The sequence below is a fragment of the Coloeus monedula genome (assembly GCF_965178545.1).
Source record: "Coloeus monedula genome assembly, chromosome: 12".
Taxonomy (NCBI): Eukaryota; Metazoa; Chordata; class Aves; order Passeriformes; family Corvidae; genus Coloeus; species Coloeus monedula.
Window position 1 is genome coordinate 4,572,397 of NC_138792.1, and position 18,639 is coordinate 4,591,035.

The 18,639-nt window shown below is 46.0% G+C and overlaps 1 protein-coding gene across 3 annotated transcripts in view; it reads right to left on the reverse strand.

Moving 5' to 3' along the window:
• Positions 1-18,639, reverse strand: part of MED12 (mediator complex subunit 12) — a 36,222-nt gene that overhangs the window by 10,470 nt on the left and 7,113 nt on the right. For all 3 annotated transcript variants that reach the window (XM_082289586.1, XM_082289585.1, XM_082289584.1), the window contains exons 8-32: positions 18,375-18,521; positions 17,988-18,087; positions 15,887-16,023; positions 14,991-15,122; positions 14,474-14,600; positions 13,628-13,857; positions 13,118-13,198; positions 12,072-12,245; positions 11,684-11,828; positions 10,662-10,780; positions 10,367-10,510; positions 9,469-9,632; positions 9,203-9,334; positions 7,197-7,424; positions 6,852-6,996; positions 6,451-6,571; positions 5,673-5,774; positions 4,842-4,955; positions 4,405-4,568; positions 1,508-1,687; positions 1,273-1,344; positions 828-988; positions 576-737; positions 380-491; positions 49-138 (exon numbers count right to left, since the gene is read on the reverse strand). In XM_082289586.1, the coding sequence (XP_082145712.1) occupies positions 49-138; positions 380-491; positions 576-737; positions 828-988; positions 1,273-1,344; positions 1,508-1,687; positions 4,405-4,568; positions 4,842-4,955; positions 5,673-5,774; positions 6,451-6,571; positions 6,852-6,996; positions 7,197-7,424; positions 9,203-9,334; positions 9,469-9,632; positions 10,367-10,510; positions 10,662-10,780; positions 11,684-11,828; positions 12,072-12,245; positions 13,118-13,198; positions 13,628-13,857; positions 14,474-14,600; positions 14,991-15,122; positions 15,887-16,023; positions 17,988-18,087; positions 18,375-18,521 (3,483 nt within the window). The remainder of the gene's footprint in view (positions 1-48; positions 139-379; positions 492-575; positions 738-827; positions 989-1,272; positions 1,345-1,507; positions 1,688-4,404; positions 4,569-4,841; positions 4,956-5,672; positions 5,775-6,450; positions 6,572-6,851; positions 6,997-7,196; positions 7,425-9,202; positions 9,335-9,468; positions 9,633-10,366; positions 10,511-10,661; positions 10,781-11,683; positions 11,829-12,071; positions 12,246-13,117; positions 13,199-13,627; positions 13,858-14,473; positions 14,601-14,990; positions 15,123-15,886; positions 16,024-17,987; positions 18,088-18,374; positions 18,522-18,639) is intronic.

Genomic DNA, 18,639 nt, shown 5'->3' on the forward strand with positions numbered 1-18,639 from the left:
ACAACTCCTCAGCCCAGATGGTTAAGCTCTTTTTCTGCAACTGCTCACCAAATTCAGCCGCAGTTTCAAGGCCTCATGCATCAGCTGCTTGGCTTTGCAGTCATCTTGGTACTGATCTTCTCGCCAATTTGTAACAATCTAAGAAATACAGAAGAAAGGACAGACCTCACCAGCTGTATGCTGAAGCTTGGAGAGAGCAGCTTGTACCACTCACTGTCTGGTGACTCAGAAATGGTCAGCTCAAGCTCCCTATGCCAAACAGGGTACGACAGGCAACATCCTGAGGCCGTGCTCAAGAGCCTGTCTGCTGGAGGGGCGAGTCCCTGAGGAAAGTGAGGGGAGAAGCAAGACACCTACAGGGGAGAAACAAGACCCCTACCTGCTGGACCTGACTGTACAGAGAGGTGAGGAGGCCTTCCCGCTGCTCATCCTGTCCTTTCAAGCATGTCAGCACCAGTGACAGAAACGGCTGCTGGCTCAGGAGGGACATACTGTGAGAGAACAGAGAAGGAGTTATACTGCCAGGCTGGGGGATCAGCACAGCAAGCACTGCCTGCCCTTCCCCCTGGACTCACCTCTTCTGCTTCTGGCGGTCCCGCTCCTTACGGGATGATGACCCTAAATGTTGTCCTTTCTCCAGTTCTTCTCCAGCAGCTTTCAGCACATGGCCCTGCACTGATGTTGGAAGCTTGGCAATCAGAGGGGCCACCAGCCACACTCCAGATCTCTCCAGGGAGCTGTGGCAACACAGGAGAAGAAAATGTTTACAATGCAATTTAAGATTTAGACTTGTCTACAAGGGAGCTGCACGCTGGCTCTACACCTACCTGAGGATGGGTTTGGATTTGTTGCTGGCAGGTGCAGCACTTGTTGAGCTACTGATATTGTTGACTCCATTACCAGTACAGCTAGCAGAGCTGGTCTCTGCTGACTGCTGAAATACCTCAATGGTGGCCTTGGCTATATTTTCTAACAAGGAGTTCATCTCCTGTAGGTAGGGAAGAAAAAGACAGTTAAATCCTTCTGAGAGCACTTACTGCTTGCAGATTTCAACTCAGTACAAAGCCAGTTTGCCAGCTTCCCCATGGCTGCTGCTCTTGGGGTCTCAGACTCATTGCTTTTTTCTCATGCTTGGCTTTCACAGGCCTGACTCCCTCATTGTTTACTTCCTCCCTATCCCCCCTTCTGCCAGGCCACCTCCCCACAACAGCCACAACTCACAAACAGCCACTTCACTCTCCCTTGTATGATCCCCTCTGAGCAGAAACTCACATTGCTTGCTGTCTGTTTAATCATGAGCTGCAGCTCCAGCGAGGACTGCCTCATGGTCCACTGGTCCAAATTCTGTAATGCACACACACACATACTTCATGTAATTCCTTATCTCAGTTCAGACTACACCAACCCACATCCTCAGGTCCAACCATAACGAGTGACACACTCCTCAGAGGGGTGCATTTACATGAGGCAACTACTAGGACACTCCGATTCTGCCAGGAGCCTGCACCTGCAAGATGCGTTTAATTCTCTGTCGCTGAGGATTTTCTCCCTCTTCATTGTCCAGGAGCCGGTGTGGATAACAAATCAGCTGCATCAGCCTCTGGGCTTGTGTGCTGCTCAGGACAGGATCCTGCAAGTCATTGCTGTCTTCACAGAGGGACTTCAGACATCGTTCTCCTACCCACTCCTGCAAGACGAAGGCAGAGTCAGCACAGTCAAACTGATGTCTGATTCCAAGCCAACGCCCCTGCTTTCAGTTTCAGAGAGATGCATGGAACACATCAAAATCATAAAAGCCTTATTAGTATGCAGTTATGCCTGATAATCATTTCTCTTCATGAACTGTACTATCCTGATTCAGCAGGCATCAGGCACAGCACAGCAATCGGAACAGAGGAAACAAACTTTGACAAGTCAGCAGTAATGAAACACAGTAGTTGCTCTTTCTTTTGAGAAAATATTGGTGTGATTTAACAGTACACAGTCACTACCATGTCCAGGCTCCATCAACACTGCCACTTGGGCTCAGAAGATCAGAAGGGATCACTTAAAATTGCTTGATCTATTTCCAGCACAACAAAGCTCTGGAGCTCTCCTAAATTAGGTAACTCAGGGTTGCAGCTAGCACTAAACCAGAACATGTCTTGGGGAAAAGCACACCCCTTAATTCTCGTATAGTCATGGAAAACACACTGCCATACTTAGTAAAAACCAATTACTTTACATCTCAAACTCTGGAAAGGAAAATAACTGACTGGATACAAGCCACATGTCATGAGAAGGCAGACAGAAAACTATTACTGTCAGCCTCTCAATTTCAGTTGATGCTCCCTAAATGTATGATAATAATAAGGGCAGCAGCTTCCAAACATGAGGTAGGTACTTCACTCCATTTACAGTTAACTGGCAGCATTTGTTAGTGCAGAAATTTTTCATATTTAAAATTAGGCAAATTCATTAAATTAAAATCAACAGAGGACTGCTATATAAGCACTTCTGCATCTGCAGAGCAAGCCTGATCAGAGAATTGTTCCACTGAGAAGTGACAACAAAAGAAGAGATGAGGATCCAGTTCATTATGCACAGGTGCTGATGCTAAGCCTAGAAAGCTGGAAAGGCCCTTCAGCAGTGGGCAGCACTCTAAGCACTGAAGCACAAAGACTGCAAAGGTCAAAACTCTAGTTTGAAATCCTCGTGAAACCACAGCCTAGATCGCTATCTTCATTCCAGATGATGTTTACACTTTGCCAATACATGAGATTTAGTGACCTCTCCAATGCCTATTACATTTCCCCTCTTCAGTGTTGCTACATCATCATCATCTCTTGATTATAATCTCTTTCTTGCCTAGGTAATACACATATCCTTGGAAAGACTTCTTTTATCACTTGCTCAGCTTCTTACAAGAACTCAGACATCGTTTCCAATCCACTTTATTGGTATAAACAAGAAAGAAAGATGTGCTAGAGGGAAGGAATGCCATCCAGAGGGACCTGAACAGGTTTAAGAGGTGGCCATTGGAACAGGTTGCCCAGAGAACCTGTGGATGCCCCATTCCTGGGAGTGTTTAAGACCAAGTTGGATGGGGCCCTGAGCAACCTGGTATAGTGAACATGGTCCTGCCCATGACCTTTAAGGCCTTTAACCCTTTAAGGTCCATTCCAACCCAAACCATTCTGAGTCTATGAAGAAACATTTACATTAATTATAATCTGCTCCTTTTCCCCACCCCTTCACAATGAAATCTATTATAAAATACATACCTGAAGCTGAGATTGAGAAATCACAACCTACAATTTAAGGCATTGATAGTGCAAGTTGACTGCTCACAGTGGAGGTGCTAATATTAAATACAGAATTTTATCAGCCCTTTACAGCTGCAGGAAGCCAGTCTGGTGGTAACTCATGGGTATCTACTGGAATGCTCACTCCTACATAAGCAATGCTGCCAACAACTAGTATGAGCTGTGATACCTGGCACTGCTACTCCCTGCTGTGCACAAACACTTTTACTTACTTCAAGTCCTGCCTATATAGACTTTGATCAGCAAGGGAAAATCTACTTCTGTAAATGCTACAGTTAGGTTTCAGTGACATCAAGAATGTTGAATTTATACTTAAAAACAGGTGGTTCCAATTCTTTTTTGGTAAGCTGGTAACATTGCTATGCAATGAGCCAATTAATAAACAATAGCATGAGGACAACACACAGCACTGATGGTCGGTTTACACATTAGTAATGTAAAATACAGGTTTCAGATTGTAACACCACATCTTTCCTGCTGAGAGAATAAACTTATAACCAAGGCTAAGGATACCCTTCAACATCCATTTTCATACAGCATGGTTACATCCACTCCACTCTGCAACCTTGTTAGCCAGGTCAGTGTCAACTTTCCTCAAAGGAAAAGAAATACCAGCGCTGTCAGATTAGGCTAAGCAAAAGGCTTTTGTTGTCATTGTTTTAATTAACTAAACAGAGCAATGCAAAGCCCAGGGATACATTAACAGCCTTAGCTGCAAGAAACACTTAAGCTGCATTCTGAAAGACACCATTTATCATTTCAATAAACTGTCTTTATCGTGCTGATCTTCTCTGCCTTCAGCACACATCTCAGGATACCACTCCCAGCACTCCCCCTCCTTGGACAGGAGCCCTGCACTACTGCCAAAGCAAAGGGAAGGCAGTCCCTGCATACTGCAACACCTAATTCTTGAGTACTGCTTGTCTCTGTGTTTTGCTAACAGTGAGCAATCCTCAGTATTGTCACATGACAGAAACACTGCAGGTTCTTCACTGATCTTTCAAAGAAATACCTGCCAAACCCAACCTGAAGAAAGGCATATGGGATATATATGTCTGAAGAAGGGATAAGGACAAACTTAAAGATGGGACAGACTCACCTGTTGACATATACTCCTCAGTACATATTTGGCATAAATATCCAAGCTAGCTGTTTCTACAGTTACTACCCGACCACCAGCCTTCCTGGTGCCCAGCTCATCATCCATGAGATCATCAACACCTCCAGGGTGGGAAAAGCCAGAACCTTTCAGTTCTGCATCTCCTAAAAGGAAAGCACAAGTGTCACATAATCAACAACTGTAACCACAAAGCCTTACTCAAAAAACGTCTTGAGATTCTGTAAGCTCTCCCTGGGATCAGTAATCTCTCTCTGCAGAAAAGAGACTCAAAGAATGTTTACAGCTACACACAAGCCACATATTCACCAGAACACATCTCCTCTGGCCTTCTGTACAGCCAACACATACAATATAGTGCCTTTCTCCCACTCCCATGAAAAACATGCTTATGGGCTCAGGCTAACACAGGTACACACCCAGAACAAAGACAGCCTTCAGCACTGCAAAGACTGCTCCATCCACAATGCGATTCTGGGAAGCTGCCAGTAAGTGACGGTCACAGGAAGAGCGAATTCCCACAGTGGGTTTGTCTGCAAAGAGGACAAAGGGGAAAGGCAATACTCAGCAAGAGAGAAAGGCACGGGCTCCAGAGCTGCCTGAATTATGTGCCAGCAAGTACCATAAAATTCAGCTCAGAGAATCCCGAGGCCAGTTCCTTTCCTAACTCTAACATGGCGTCCATTTAATTAAGTTTCAAGAAACATAATGTCAATCACATTGTGACAACTGAACCATGAAATCCAAATGGGGTGCAGAGCTTGTGTCATGAACTCCAAGCTCCAGCAGTACCCTAGACCTAGAATACAGACTGGATTTAGAAATCTGAGCTATCAGGATACTGGTGAGAAGCCAAGAACAGAGCTTCCTGGAATGTTTCCATCATCACACAGAAAAGGAGTGCTGTAAAACAGCAGCTTCTGGCACCAAGTTAAGAGGCTATACAAAGCTCAAGACATAAAAGAAGAAGTGATCATTACTCTAATGGTTTAGTGACAGCAAGGCCACCTCTACTGGCTGGTTTCCTGCCTCCAAGAACCTTCTCCCCAATGCCTAGCTACCATGGAGTGACATAAATGGAAGGATACTGCTCTTTGTCCTACGAAGAAAGCAGTGCATCAGGCTTTGCCTGCTTTATTCAAAGCAAGCAGGTTATGATCTCTATCCAAAAGGTCTTGTATCTCTCTTCTTGAGGTGCAGGAGCCTCAGTACTTTCACAATAAAGAAAAGCTCTAGGTTCATTCACTTACTGCCGTCTTGCTGGCATGGGTTCAGCTGTGGAGTCTTAAACAGATGGAGTAAAATCCGGCAGGTCAGACGTGCTCCTGGTTCTGAGTCCTGTTCACTGCAGGCTATGTAAAGAAAACAGACAACTGAGATTTCTTAAGCACCAGGACAGCTGACTCTCAATCCAAAAGCTATTCACAGTGCACTGCCCTGGAGCAGCCAACCAAGAAGCTGCAGCAGCCTTATTGTATTTACAAATATGGAGCATGTGCAGCAATTAACATGCAAGCGAGCAAATCCATCAGTATTATCCCCAGTGACATTCACTGCATTCTGCTTGCTCCATCTTTCCAACTTCAACCTGTCAAGAGTCTGAATGTTGTAATCCCCAGAGCAGAGATAGGAAGGCTGGTGGCAGAGTAAGGCAGTGGCACAGGTGCTGTAAGCCCAGCTGGCTGCTCTAGCCAAAACGCTAAGCTGAACAGTATTATCAGTGGGAGGCATACTGCTGGAGTTCAGAGCTGAGTACAGTGGTCACACAGTGAGGCTGGTAACATCTCTCCATGCTTATTTCAGCTTGCACATAAACTCGAGAGAGCAGGGCAGTGAAAAACCTTAGCATAACCAGTTTTTGGCAGAAATCAAAAGGCCAGAATTTCTCTAAAGCATCATATTTGGTTATTAAGTATAAAAGACGTATTGGAGGCATGTTTCACAGCTATGGGGTTCACCAAGTATCCATTAAGCACGGGCCTTTGGGTCAGAACTGAGTCAGACAGGTTTGTGCAGGGATGCACTTACCAGCATTGAGGAGTGAGGGGATAGCAGCACAGCGAATCAGGTCCTCCAGCAGCAAGCACTGCCGGGCAATGAGAATGGCAACAAAGGTGGCCAAGGAATCATGGAAAGATAAGTCACTGACCTGAAAGAGAGGAGATCAGCCAGTGATCCAAACAGCCTCTACCTCATTCCCTCTGTCAGCAATTCCTATGAGCTGGGGGGCAGAAGGGCCCATAACCCCTGTTCAACGTCCATGGTCTGCCCAGGCTGCAACAAACACCAGCGGCAGCCCCTGGTGTTCAAAGCCTTTTCCCTGCCCTCAGAAGACAAGGCCTCCATCCCTTGTTCACTTTTGCCTTCCCCCAAGGGATCCCTCCACTCCTGCTTCAATTCCTTTTCCCCTTTTGAATGTTTGCACTTGCATCAACATTGCAGAGGAGATCATTGAAGCCACAGGTCCCATTATTGGAGGAACAGCACAAAGCTTTGAGCACACCCAGCCACTCGGCACTTAGAGACTTGCAGTAGCCAGTTAGCTCAGCACACAGGATAGCAATGTCGTTCACCCTGTTAAATAAATAATGAAAAAAGCAGAGGGTCAGCTTTGCTACTCATGCATGCCATCAGGTCAGCGATTTTCTAAGGGACCCCAGCCTTGGCTCTTCCTTCTTCATACCCCAAGACAGCCAAGATACGGCTACTGGCTTCCTTACCCTCACCTAAAGAATTTACTTTCTCAGTAGAACCATGAAAGCTCTGTCTCTCACCTGTCTGGATCGTGGTGTCCCACACACACGTGCATTAGTGCATTACAGACGAAACTGTAGCGGTTGGCTGGGTTCTCATTGAGGCTCTTGCCCAGGTTGGTGTACGTAAAGTTATGTGCAGATGGATTTTCAATAGTGTCAATCATGAACTCTGGTTCCCACAGCATGTTGGAGTCAGATGGCTCAACATTGCAATAGATTGTGTTCTTCACCTTGGAGCAGAAGTCACTAAACAGGACAGAAAAGAGATTAGGAACACAAAACCCTAAGTGGTCACTGAACTCTGGTGAGCAAAGACAAACCCTCTCTGGGCAAGAACATGTTGAAACTCAAGATCACTGTGTACCAATAAAGACATTTGGTTTTTTCTATTTATTCCTTTCTGTGCTTGCATTCTAAGACATGTTAAACATTCCGTTTATTTCCACATCAACCAGAACTTTACAAAATTTCTATCAGTACTCCTCTTCTATGGGGAGGAGATTCAGCTCCTCATAAGTAATTCCAAACCTCTAGTAATTTATCCACTCACCCTCCTTTGGGCCTAAATCTACTACATGCTTTTTGGAGTTTGCTGCCCCAAACCACAAGGCACAGCTGTACCATGACATGAACAGGGGTCTAATGATGCTGTTTGTTCTGTTCTCCATTAGTTTCCAAACAATACTTAATATTTAATTTGCTTTCTGACTGCTACTGTACCCTATAATGACATTTTCAATTATGTATCTGTTACAGCTCAAAGACCCTTTATTCCACCAGTAGAATATATCCACCACCACATAGAATTTAGAAAGGAACAAAGACAATCCTATGTGCATTTTTCTATGTTTAACAACACTGAATTTCATCTGTCTGTTTATCACCTGGTCACCATCAATGGTGACCAATTACTACAAAAACATGCAGCCAACTTCTATTATATGCTAAGTGACAGCTATATGAAAAGTTTTGATATCACCACTCACACTTCTAAGGCATAAAACAGCACAAGAATTAGCAGAGTGCTTTGGAACTCCTCAGTCACTCCTTGTTTCAATCTCTAACTTACTGTTTGCCTGCTAGGGATTATTCCCTTTTATCTGTGGCCACTTACTTAAAAGTTTTGCTGAGCAGCTTTTGGGAATTCAGTTAGACTAGTATCAGGTTTCTCATTTCTGTATGTATGACAACTCCTTCAAAGAACTCCACTATGACAAACTATGACAACAGCAATCCCTCCTGCTCTCAATTCAGTCCAGAGAGAGACTTCCAATGCTCTCTGTAGCTGGGAGTTTGGCCAGCTGATATCAAGACAAAAGCCATTCTCACAGCCCCTCACTGGGGGGTAACACCAAGGCTCAGATGGTCCCACAACACACCTGCACTGGAAACACTAATAGGGAGCAGGGGCTGAGAGAGAAGACAAAGTGAAGCACTGTACTGCAAAACAGGGCTGTCAGGAGAATTACACCTTCACAGGATCAGGTAAGCACAAAGCCTGGGAAATATGTGGACTCCATCTCTGGGTGGCTATGGAAGCTAGTGGAGGGACAGTTCCCAAGATAAGAACTGCAAAGGACAGAAGGTCGCAGCATAAACTAATCCCATGGGACAGAACCTGGGGGCAACATCAGCACAGCAGAACCCAAACAGCCAACAGGAGCAGAAAAAGGAGTGCAAAGTAGCACAGGAACAAACCCAGAACCAAGCAGAGCAGGTTCAGAAACAGCTCAAGGAGTATTAGGGAGCAGAGAACCACCTTTAAGATGAACTGCTCAGTCATCAGTTTAGCAGGAACAAAATTATCTACATCTATCCTGCAGGAGTGGGGTAGGTACAGACCTGTGGAGGTACAGAGGACTACTGAGGTAATTTACCAAAAGATGATGATTTAAGAGTCAAGATTATCCACTGAATCATTGAGAGGCTCTTGAGCAATCCCATCAGACAAGATCAAAAGCAAAGTTTAAGTCAAGGTGCTACAGTGAGCAGTACCCATTGCATCTCAGCTGCATCAGACTCACCTAAATAGCTCCCCAAATTTACTTTTGAGGTGACTGCAGGAGGTATACAGGTCGTAGAGATAGGCCAGGATACAGCGCTCTGCTGAGGAGCCATCCGAGCGGTTCATGCCATGTTTCACCACCCCACACAGACTGCAGAGAGACAAAAGAAGTGAGCTGAACCCTGAGTAGCTGCCTTTTGGGTAGGATATAGATGTCCCTGCCCCTTATGAACCCCCAGAACACACACTGCTTCCTTACACACTGTGAGAGGGAGATGCCCTTACCCTTCGAAGACCTGAGCCATCTGGTCCTGGTTCAGGATAAGGCAGGAGTGGTAGTGCCGCAGCACAGCCACGATGCACAGGCACAAGCTGGTGGTATAGCTGCCAACAAGGTCGGAGGATTTCAACAGCAGTTCTGCCTCCACCACGCTCAGTTCATTCAGCAACTGCACCCAATGACAGAAAAACCCTTCAACAGCCACAGGGGTAAGGTATGGTCAGAAAGGGAGGAGGCACACCAAACCCACAGCCTATAGGACCTGCCAGGAAAGGCACTGCCAGGCACTTTCTGCTTAGGGATGTACCCCAGAACAGTTGGCACAATGTCTCAGGCAGTACAAGGGGCTGTCAGGGCTTGGTATCAGAGGGTGACTGGGACAGGCAGTATCAAGCAGCTTGTTTGGTAGTTCTATCCTGCATAAATCTCACTCTGATATCCTTTCCAGGCTAGGCTTCAAGAGACACCTGGTACAGGCTGAAGAAACAGCAACAGGATTTTAGCAGGATCCAGAAGGCAGCTTGAGCTGCCATGTGCCAAGGATCTTTCCAGGGGAGCAAGTTAGGCAAGGTGCCAGGGACAGACAACCCCCTTCTCATTTAGAACAAGGCCCTGCTGCAACCAGGGACAGATATGCAATGCAAGTCCTTTGGAGACAAGCCCAAATCCTTTGGAAGAATAATCCTGAGAACAGAACATGCAAGACTATCTGCCACACACAACCTATTCCTAACAGCTGCAGCCCAGAAGCATCACAATGACCATATAATCTGACCACCTTCATGACACAGGTCAGAGGGTCACCAGTGATGACCAGAGCAGGCCAACTATCACAGCACAGATCTGCTGCCTCTCAGGTGGACAAATCCCTCCCCAGGAAGCACCAGAGCACACTGCCCTTACCTGGATGGCGAAGTCGATAAGACCACTGATATTGAGTGAATACTCCATCAAGTCAAATATGAACTGCACGTGCTGTACCAGAGGCAGGTGGTATGACATTCCCAAAGCAAAGCTGGTGATCTGTTCCAAGACATTACGAGATACCTGCAAGTGCAAGATAACACACAGTCTATCTCCCCTTTTAGAAGTCCCTCAGCAGGCTCACCTCCTTTTTTCTGTCCAGGAAGCTGCTCTCAGTAACACAAAGGGATACAGTCAGGGCCCAAGAAGGACAGCAGTTTTGAAATTTTCATACCTGAGATGTGACTTGGTGCTGATCAAAGTGAGAAAGGTGCTGGAACTTTGCAAAGATATCTTCAGCTGTTGGGAAGGCTTCTGGCTTGCTTTTTTTCCTCTTCTGGCCTTCCTCCCCACCTACCAAAGTTGAAAATATCAGAAAACAGTATTAGGCTTGATTAAACATCAGCCATCAGCTTCTGACAGTTCCCCAGCAAGATCAGCCCCTGTCATGAAGCATAGGCAAAAGGCCTGAGTCCTAGACCTTAAGTTGATAAGGACTATCTTGAATTGAAAAAAAACCCCAAACATTAAGGAATTCCTAACCTAAGAATGACAGTACGGCTGACATCTAGTTTATCCCAAATGAAAGTACTACTTGGAATATCCTTCTGTTTTGATTTAGAGATATACCTATTCCCTGATGAGAACAGGCATTCTGGACTGGAGATGCTCAGCCACAGAAGTTTCTTTGTCAGAGTACTCCACCTCTTAAAGCATCATCTTTCTACCACATTTTAAGCTGCCTTTCAGGCATCAGACAAAGAAAGAAAAATTGTAGCCAGATTCTCAGCTGTGGGACATCAGAGGCTTTCCGCTGATTTTGACCCAGCTATCCAAATTTCCTATCCTGTGCATTTAGCACGTGCCTGAAGTGTAACAGCATATGTTCAGCAAAGTCTTTGTCAAACATGCATTGGCAAAGTATCTTCTGCTTCTTGTGCAAGGATCTAAATGCAAGAATAAATAAAATAAAATCTGAAAAGCCAAAGTTTTGGCCAGGGTCTCACTCTCAGCCTTGTATGGCTCAATTCTCTTCTGAAGACAAGTTAATTAAACAGACATTGCCAGCAGGAAACCAACTGTCTTACTTGCTGGTTTGTTTGAAAACAGAGCACCACTCCAGACTCATTCTCTAGTACCTCTTACCAGACAGTGTAGATTGTGTAAAATCCTTTCACTGTGAGACTCCAGACAAGGGAGTCAGCCAACTGGAAAGATGCTCTAACTTCAGAAAGGAGTGTCTCAAGCTCTACTAACCTGTCTCTGCAGTGCTCTTTCTGTTTAAGACTTTTAGAATGTCTTTAGTTATTTTCTTGATTGTATGCCGAGCATCATCCCGTTGTTTTCCAACCCCAAAAAGAACTACCAGCCTTTGGTTACACTCATGACTGCATGACTCCTCCTGGGGAACCAAAAGAGACAACTGCATTAGCAACTACAAGGCTGAATGCTTTAATCTTGCTTCACATCTGGATCTCTGAAAGGAAAATAAAACCTTCATCTCAGAAGCTTTGCTGGGAGTAAGCAAGGAGCCATTCAGAAAAGCAGGACTGCTCCTTACTCAGCCACAGCAGGGAGATACAGCAGCCTCATGACCAGTGCACAAGGCAAGCAACAGGGGAGCAGTTAGGAGCAAGTCTCGTACCTGAGGAATAGGGAAGTGTGTTGCATACTGGATGTGCCGAGGCTGGTCATACAGGGATGCTAGCATTCCTTCCACAGACTTATCCTTCAGCAGAGTCTTTGCTTCCTTTTCAGGATCTGGCTTTTCAGGGGAAGGGCTGGCTTTAGATTCACAATGCATTGGTGGAGAAAACATCTGGGGAGACATAAGAACAAGAAAATGTAGTTAGGGACCATGGTCATGCAACAGTAAAGATTGCTGAAGGAATGTACATCTGCTCAGGCTTAAAAAGGAGCAGGAACAGGAAGGGTTGGAAAAACAGCCAGTTCTTAAGGCAATAATCAAGGTAATGTGCTAGGAGACTACTCCTACTTTTGCTTCTGGTCCATGTTGTATATTAAGTTAAACACAACAGGAAATAACACAATAGGAGTAATAAATGCATGGCTTAGATTTTTGGAAACAACCCCTTCCACAGAAGGAGTGAGGATCCTGGGAAAGCATATAGCTTTGCATCACACTTGCCTGACATGTACCTTGAAAGGTCAGAAATGGCTGGATAGATGTAGGTACTCAGGCATTTTTCAAGCACCACAAATTAATTTTACTACTAAGTGCTTTAAAGTGTTCTGTTACCATGAGCTATGGCCACAGATATGAAGAACTGTAAACCTGAAGAAGTACTGAAGGCCACACAGTAGGATGAAAGCAGACTAGTGTCTTCTCCCAGGATCAAGAAAACCTCTCCAACTGGTCACTCCCAATCTGGTGCCATCATGGTCATTCATTTCCCATCCACTTCCAAGCAGCCCACTTCCTACCCTGCCCAAACACTGGGCTGGCAGTAGCCAGAGCACAAGAGGTCCCAGGAATGACTGGGACTCCCTCTACTCTGAATGAACACCAACCTACATAAATAGGTTATAAGGGCCTTTTACAGTGTCAACTGCCTTACAACCCAGCCACTTCCAGCAGATACACAAAAGCAAGGCACATGCTGCTCCTGGGCTCCCTACAACACCCTGACCCTACTTACTGAGTAACAGGTAGGAGATGCTGGAACGTACCGAAAAGTCTGTCTTTTCCATGTCATCAAAGAGCATGCTGGGGTTGTGGTCAATGTCCATGGGCTCTGAAAGACCTGTGTCCTGGGAACAGACAGAGCAGCTTTACATCTCAGTGATGCATCAGGGAACAAGAAAATGTTTGTTGACTACAGCATTGATGTCCATGTTGGACAGCGACAGCAATATGCCACCACACCCATAGTACCTGGCAAGCTGGAGCCTGATACACCTCAAATATCACGGACAGGCCTCACAGAGCACCTCATTATATGCTGCTCTGTTTCAAGCCATGCAAGATTTTCCTATCTATCCTTCTGCAATCTGCAGGTCCTTTCCAGTCACTTAGAACACAACCTTAAATTGAAATGCTAAGGAAAGGTTGGGGGAAGGAAGAGCAGGAAACCGGGGTACATCTTCCAGCAGGTAATAGCAAGGAGGCTGCAAAGCTAGTAAAAACAGGCAAGCACAACACAGAGATGTACAGGAGGGCCATGGTGCTCATGCTCTCACCTCCAGCTTGATGCCACTGCTTCCCTCTGTCTCCTTCCTGTCATGTTCCTCAGCAGGGTCATCAAAGGGTGAGGGAGGGCGAGGCCCATGAGAATCCATGGCAAGATCACCCCGGGAGATGAGCGTGCACATGTAGATGTTGTGGGAGAAGACATCATGTCGGATTAGCTCACAGAACAGCAGCACCAGATTAAAGAACTCCACCTTCTCATTTTCCTTCCCTGGATCAGCTGAAAGGACAATACAGACAGTCAGGGCTATCAGAGCAGTTCTGCACCACTGTAAGCAACACCAGCCACCTAACCTAGGGCAAGAGAAGGCATTTCCTGACATGTCAACACAGTGACTGACACACAGTTCTGAGATTACAGGAGGGACTAAAAGCAGAAAGTCCCGTTTCAAAAATTAGCAATTAAGTCAAAAGCTCTCCAGTGTCACAGCCCAGAGGCACTGGACTTTAGCCTGGAAGTGCTATTCCTGGGTGTACAAACAGCTGCCTGCATCATTCAGACCTGTTACCCTATCACCCTTAATCTGTTTGCAGAACTTCCACTGAGACCCAGAGCTCTGTAAACAGTTAAAAACCTCCCTCTAGTTCTCAGCCTGAAACAATTCCTGATTAAGCTAAACTCATCTATCCTTGGTCAATGCTCTGTTAACAGAAGTGCCTCTGCATAATCTGTCATCTGGCCCTACAAGCTGCTTTTCCTTCCTCTCCAAGGTAAGCTCTGAATTGCAATGAAGCCAGTTAGAGAATTTAGACCAATATCTACACACAAGAGAACTGCAAGTTCGCAAGAGAGGGAAAGATAAAAACTGGGAGACCACAAGTTCTTATTTACATACTTAGCATAGGAGCTTGAGTGTCAAGGAATTGCATAAGGACATCCTGAAAGACAGGAGCGCTGGCTGCTGAGAGAGAGCCTGAGGAGATGGAGCCCTTCTCATCCACGACTTCAGAATCCCCACACCTCTGCAGAAACAGAAAAAGTACCAACTGCTGACACAGAGGAGAAACTTCCTATCCGTAAATCTCAGAAAAATTCTCTTGAAGACTTCTTTTTTTATCTTGCTCTTATAAACAAGCCACCACACAGGTTTCTGTAAGCTACTTCAGTCTCCAAGTATGTCAGCGCTTCCGCACTGCAATCAGCTGTCCTCAAATGTATCCAAGAAATGGGATAGGCACCATCCCACAGGCTCATTTATGACCTACATTGGGTCAGATGGAGCAAATGCCATAATTAGCAGCACCAGTGACAAGAGGCACTGTGCTGATCAGCCTTTGCCTGTCGGTGTAATCTGAATTAGGTAACCTCTGCTCTCCTTTAGTGCTCCCAGCCTTCCAGGAATAAGGACCTACCTCAGCCTCGATCTCTGCTTGACGCTTTTCCAGGAGTTTGGCCACGACCATGGCCCTGTGGCGCCCAGACCGTTTGTAGCTGACAGCCCATTCACACAGCAAGGCCACCACTGCATCATCATCTGGGGAGATCTGGGGGGATATAAGCACTGCAGTGAGAACCTGAGCCAAGCAGAAAAGGGAAGCAGATATAACAGTGGGTCTGCTCCCCATGGAACAGAGCCTGAAGACTACTACGTTCCCCTCCTCCTAACAGGGAGGACAGATGTCAAGCTAGAGCCCTCCTGCTTTGACTCCATTTTGCAACATGAGTTCCACAGCCCCTGACAAATCTCCAGACTGACTCTGCTCCAGAAAATCATCTCTCTTCCAGCAGCACATCTATAGAGTGCTAATCACAGCACTAAGTACAACACAACTTCTCGACACCCTCATGTGAAGTATACAAACAGCCAGTCCTGCAGCTCACTTCCAGGAACCAATGCAGCAGTGGATGCACTGTGGCCCTACACATCATAAATACATCACCTCCCAGGCTAAGAGGAACCTGAACTGTGAGCTCCCAAGAATAAGCAGCCAGCCCAAAATACAACCAGGCTAGTACTGACACAACAAGTCCTTAGCACCAATCTGATATGCAGACTGATATCTTTCATCAGTGAATTCTCTCAAGCTTACACGTATTTGTTGGACTTTCTAGAGCACAGAATCCCCCTTCTCATTTTAGTATTTCCCTAACAAGGCTGCATGAAATCCTTTTCAATGGAGATCATGTCTCTTGGCCAAAGGCCACTACCTAGTCAGCTCTCTGCAGACACAGAACAGTAACAAGTGGGATATAAACAAGAACACAGCCACATCCAAGACCAGGGCCCAGCAGCAAAGTCCCAGAGCACCTCATGACTGTCTTTGGTCGGACCCAGCCCAAATATCCTGTTATACAAGGAATCCAAAGAGTTGCTGAAGTCAGATCTTTCAAAGCTGTGACTGTCCAGAACTTCTAAGGTATGCAAGACACGGCCAATAGTGAAACCTAGAAGAGAACAGAGAAGAGAAATGTGTATTTGGCACCTGGTACAACAGACTCTAGAGCAACACTAGATGTGTTGTCAAGGTCAGCCAAGGTTAGAAAGGCCTACACCTCATATCAAGACCAGTTCCACAAGGAAAAAAAAGATGGGTTGTAGCTGTAGGTGATTCTCTTCTAAGAGGAACAGAGTGTTTGGGCCCTTTATCCAAACGCCAGATGCACCCTTCTCTAAGGGTAAAGTCTGATGCATTCCTGGGGCCCAAGTTATGGACACTGAAATCATGAAACTTCCTAGCCTGGTACAGCCCTCAGACTGTACCAGTTCCTGGTCTCCCACACAGGAGGAGATGAAGTTGCAAGCGTAGTCCAAAGATAATCAAAAGGGACTTCTGGACCTTGGGACCGACCATTAGCAAGGGATTCTGGAACACGGGTTACTTTCTCTTCTATCCTTCCAGTTACAGACAATGACATTGGAAGAAACAGATGGGCCCAGTCTATTAACACATGGCTCCATGGCTGGTGTCACTGCAAAAAATATTGAGGTTTTCTGGCAATGGGAGGGCCTACACAGCACCAGGCACACTGGACTGTTCAGTGTATGAGAAACTGGTTGGACAGTCACAACCAGAGGGTAGTGGTCAAAGCCTCAGAGTCCCAAAGGACATCAGTGATGAGTGGTGACATAGACAAAGATCAAGTGCACCCTCAGCAAGTCTGTAAATGACACCAAGCTGAGTGGCTTGGTTGATACTCCTGAAGGATGGATGACATCCAGAGGGACCTGGACAAGCTTGAGCAGTGACCCATGGGAATCCCACGAGGTTCAACAAGGCCAAGTACAAAGTGCTGCACCCAGGGCAGGGCAACCCCAGTATCAATCCAGGATGGATTGAACAGCTGGAGAGCAGCCCTGCAGAGAAGGACTTGGGGGTGCTGGTGGAGGAGAGGCTGGACATGAGCTGGCAACATGAGCTCACAGCCCAGAAAGCCAAGTGTGTCCTGGGCTGCAGCAAAAGCCCTGTGGGCAGCAGGGGAGGGAGGGGATTCTACCCCTCTGCTCCACTCTGGTGAGACCCCACCTGCAGTGCTGCCTCCAGCTCTGGGGTCCCCAGCACAGGAAGGACATGGACCTGTTGGAGTGAGTCCAGAGGAGGCCATCAAGTTGATTAGAGGGATGCAATGCCTCTCCTAGGAGGAAAGGCTGGAAGAGTTGGGATTGTTCAGCCTGAAGAAAAGGCTCTAGGGTGACCTAACTGTTGCCTTTCACACTAAAGAGGGTTTACAAGAAAGCTTGAGAGAAACTTTGTACAAGGGCAGGATAAAGGGGAATGGCTTAATATTGAAAGAGGATAGACTGAGACTGGATGTTAGGAAGAAATTCTCCCCTCTGAGCGTGGTAAAGCAGTGGGACAGGTTGCCCAGAGAAATTGTGGATGCTCCATTCCTGGAAGTGTTCAAGGCCAGGCTGGATAGGCCCTCAGCAACCAGATCTAGGGGAAGGTGTCCCTGCCCATAGCAGGGAAATTGAGACTACTTCATTTTTAAGGTCCCTTCCAACCCAAACTATCCATGATTCTATGAGAAGTTTCTGTGAGCTCATTGCTTGGGCTCATTGCCCAAGGAAATCTGTACCAGTCAGGCAAGGGTTCACCCATCTTAATATCCTGACCTTCACTGTGGCAAACAGCAGATTTTAGGGGGAAGCATCAGAGCATGGCACATAGACAAGAGTATAGTTCCCTGGTACATATTTCCAGCTTCCAGTAACAGAAACTCCCTCTATAACTGGAGAAATGGATCCTTATAAGATTTTGCACTGGAAAGAAAAAGAGCCATGTCTTACTGCTGACAGTAAATATAAACAGTAGTAAATAGGAAAAAATCAAAAAGAATAGCCAGACAGGGATTTTATCAGAGTAGCACATGGATCAGGGGGAGAGAAACTTTAGCCTACAGCAAGTTACCTGCTGTGGTTTCTTGGCACTTGTCAAATGACCAGCGAACCTCCACAGCCTGGCCACGTTCTTTAATCTGCTGCTCAATTTCACGCAGCTTTGCCCGAACCTAGAAACAATAGACTTGTGTAAACATACAAAAGGATGCCTTAGAAGTCCTGTGAACAAAATTATTAGAAAACAGAGACATTGACAGCAATTCTACTTAAGGTTAGATTTTGCCCATCTTCCAAGGACATGACTGTCTGGCTTATAGCAGAATGAGAGCACTTAATTCCTTGGGAGTGAGACAGCACCTCCAGATCTGCTTATCACACAACATGAAAAGAAAATTCTGAAAGAGCTAACAGCTGTAATCCCAAACCACAAGAGCTCCCTTTTCTGAAGGCTGCTTACCTGCTGTGTAAAGGCTGAATTCCCCCCTGGCATGGGCAAGTTGGATGGGGCTATAGGCAGGTGGTCCAATGGAGAGCCAGTCTTTATCCTGCTATCAGTCAAGGAATAATGCCACACAAGGGCACTCGGGCAACACAAAATTATACTCTGCAACAGATAGAAAAGTCGGTATCACTGAGCAAATTAAGGTCAAAACATTAAGTTACGTGACTTTCTACAGAACTAACCACTACTTCATCCTATTGCCCAAGCATTCATTATCCTG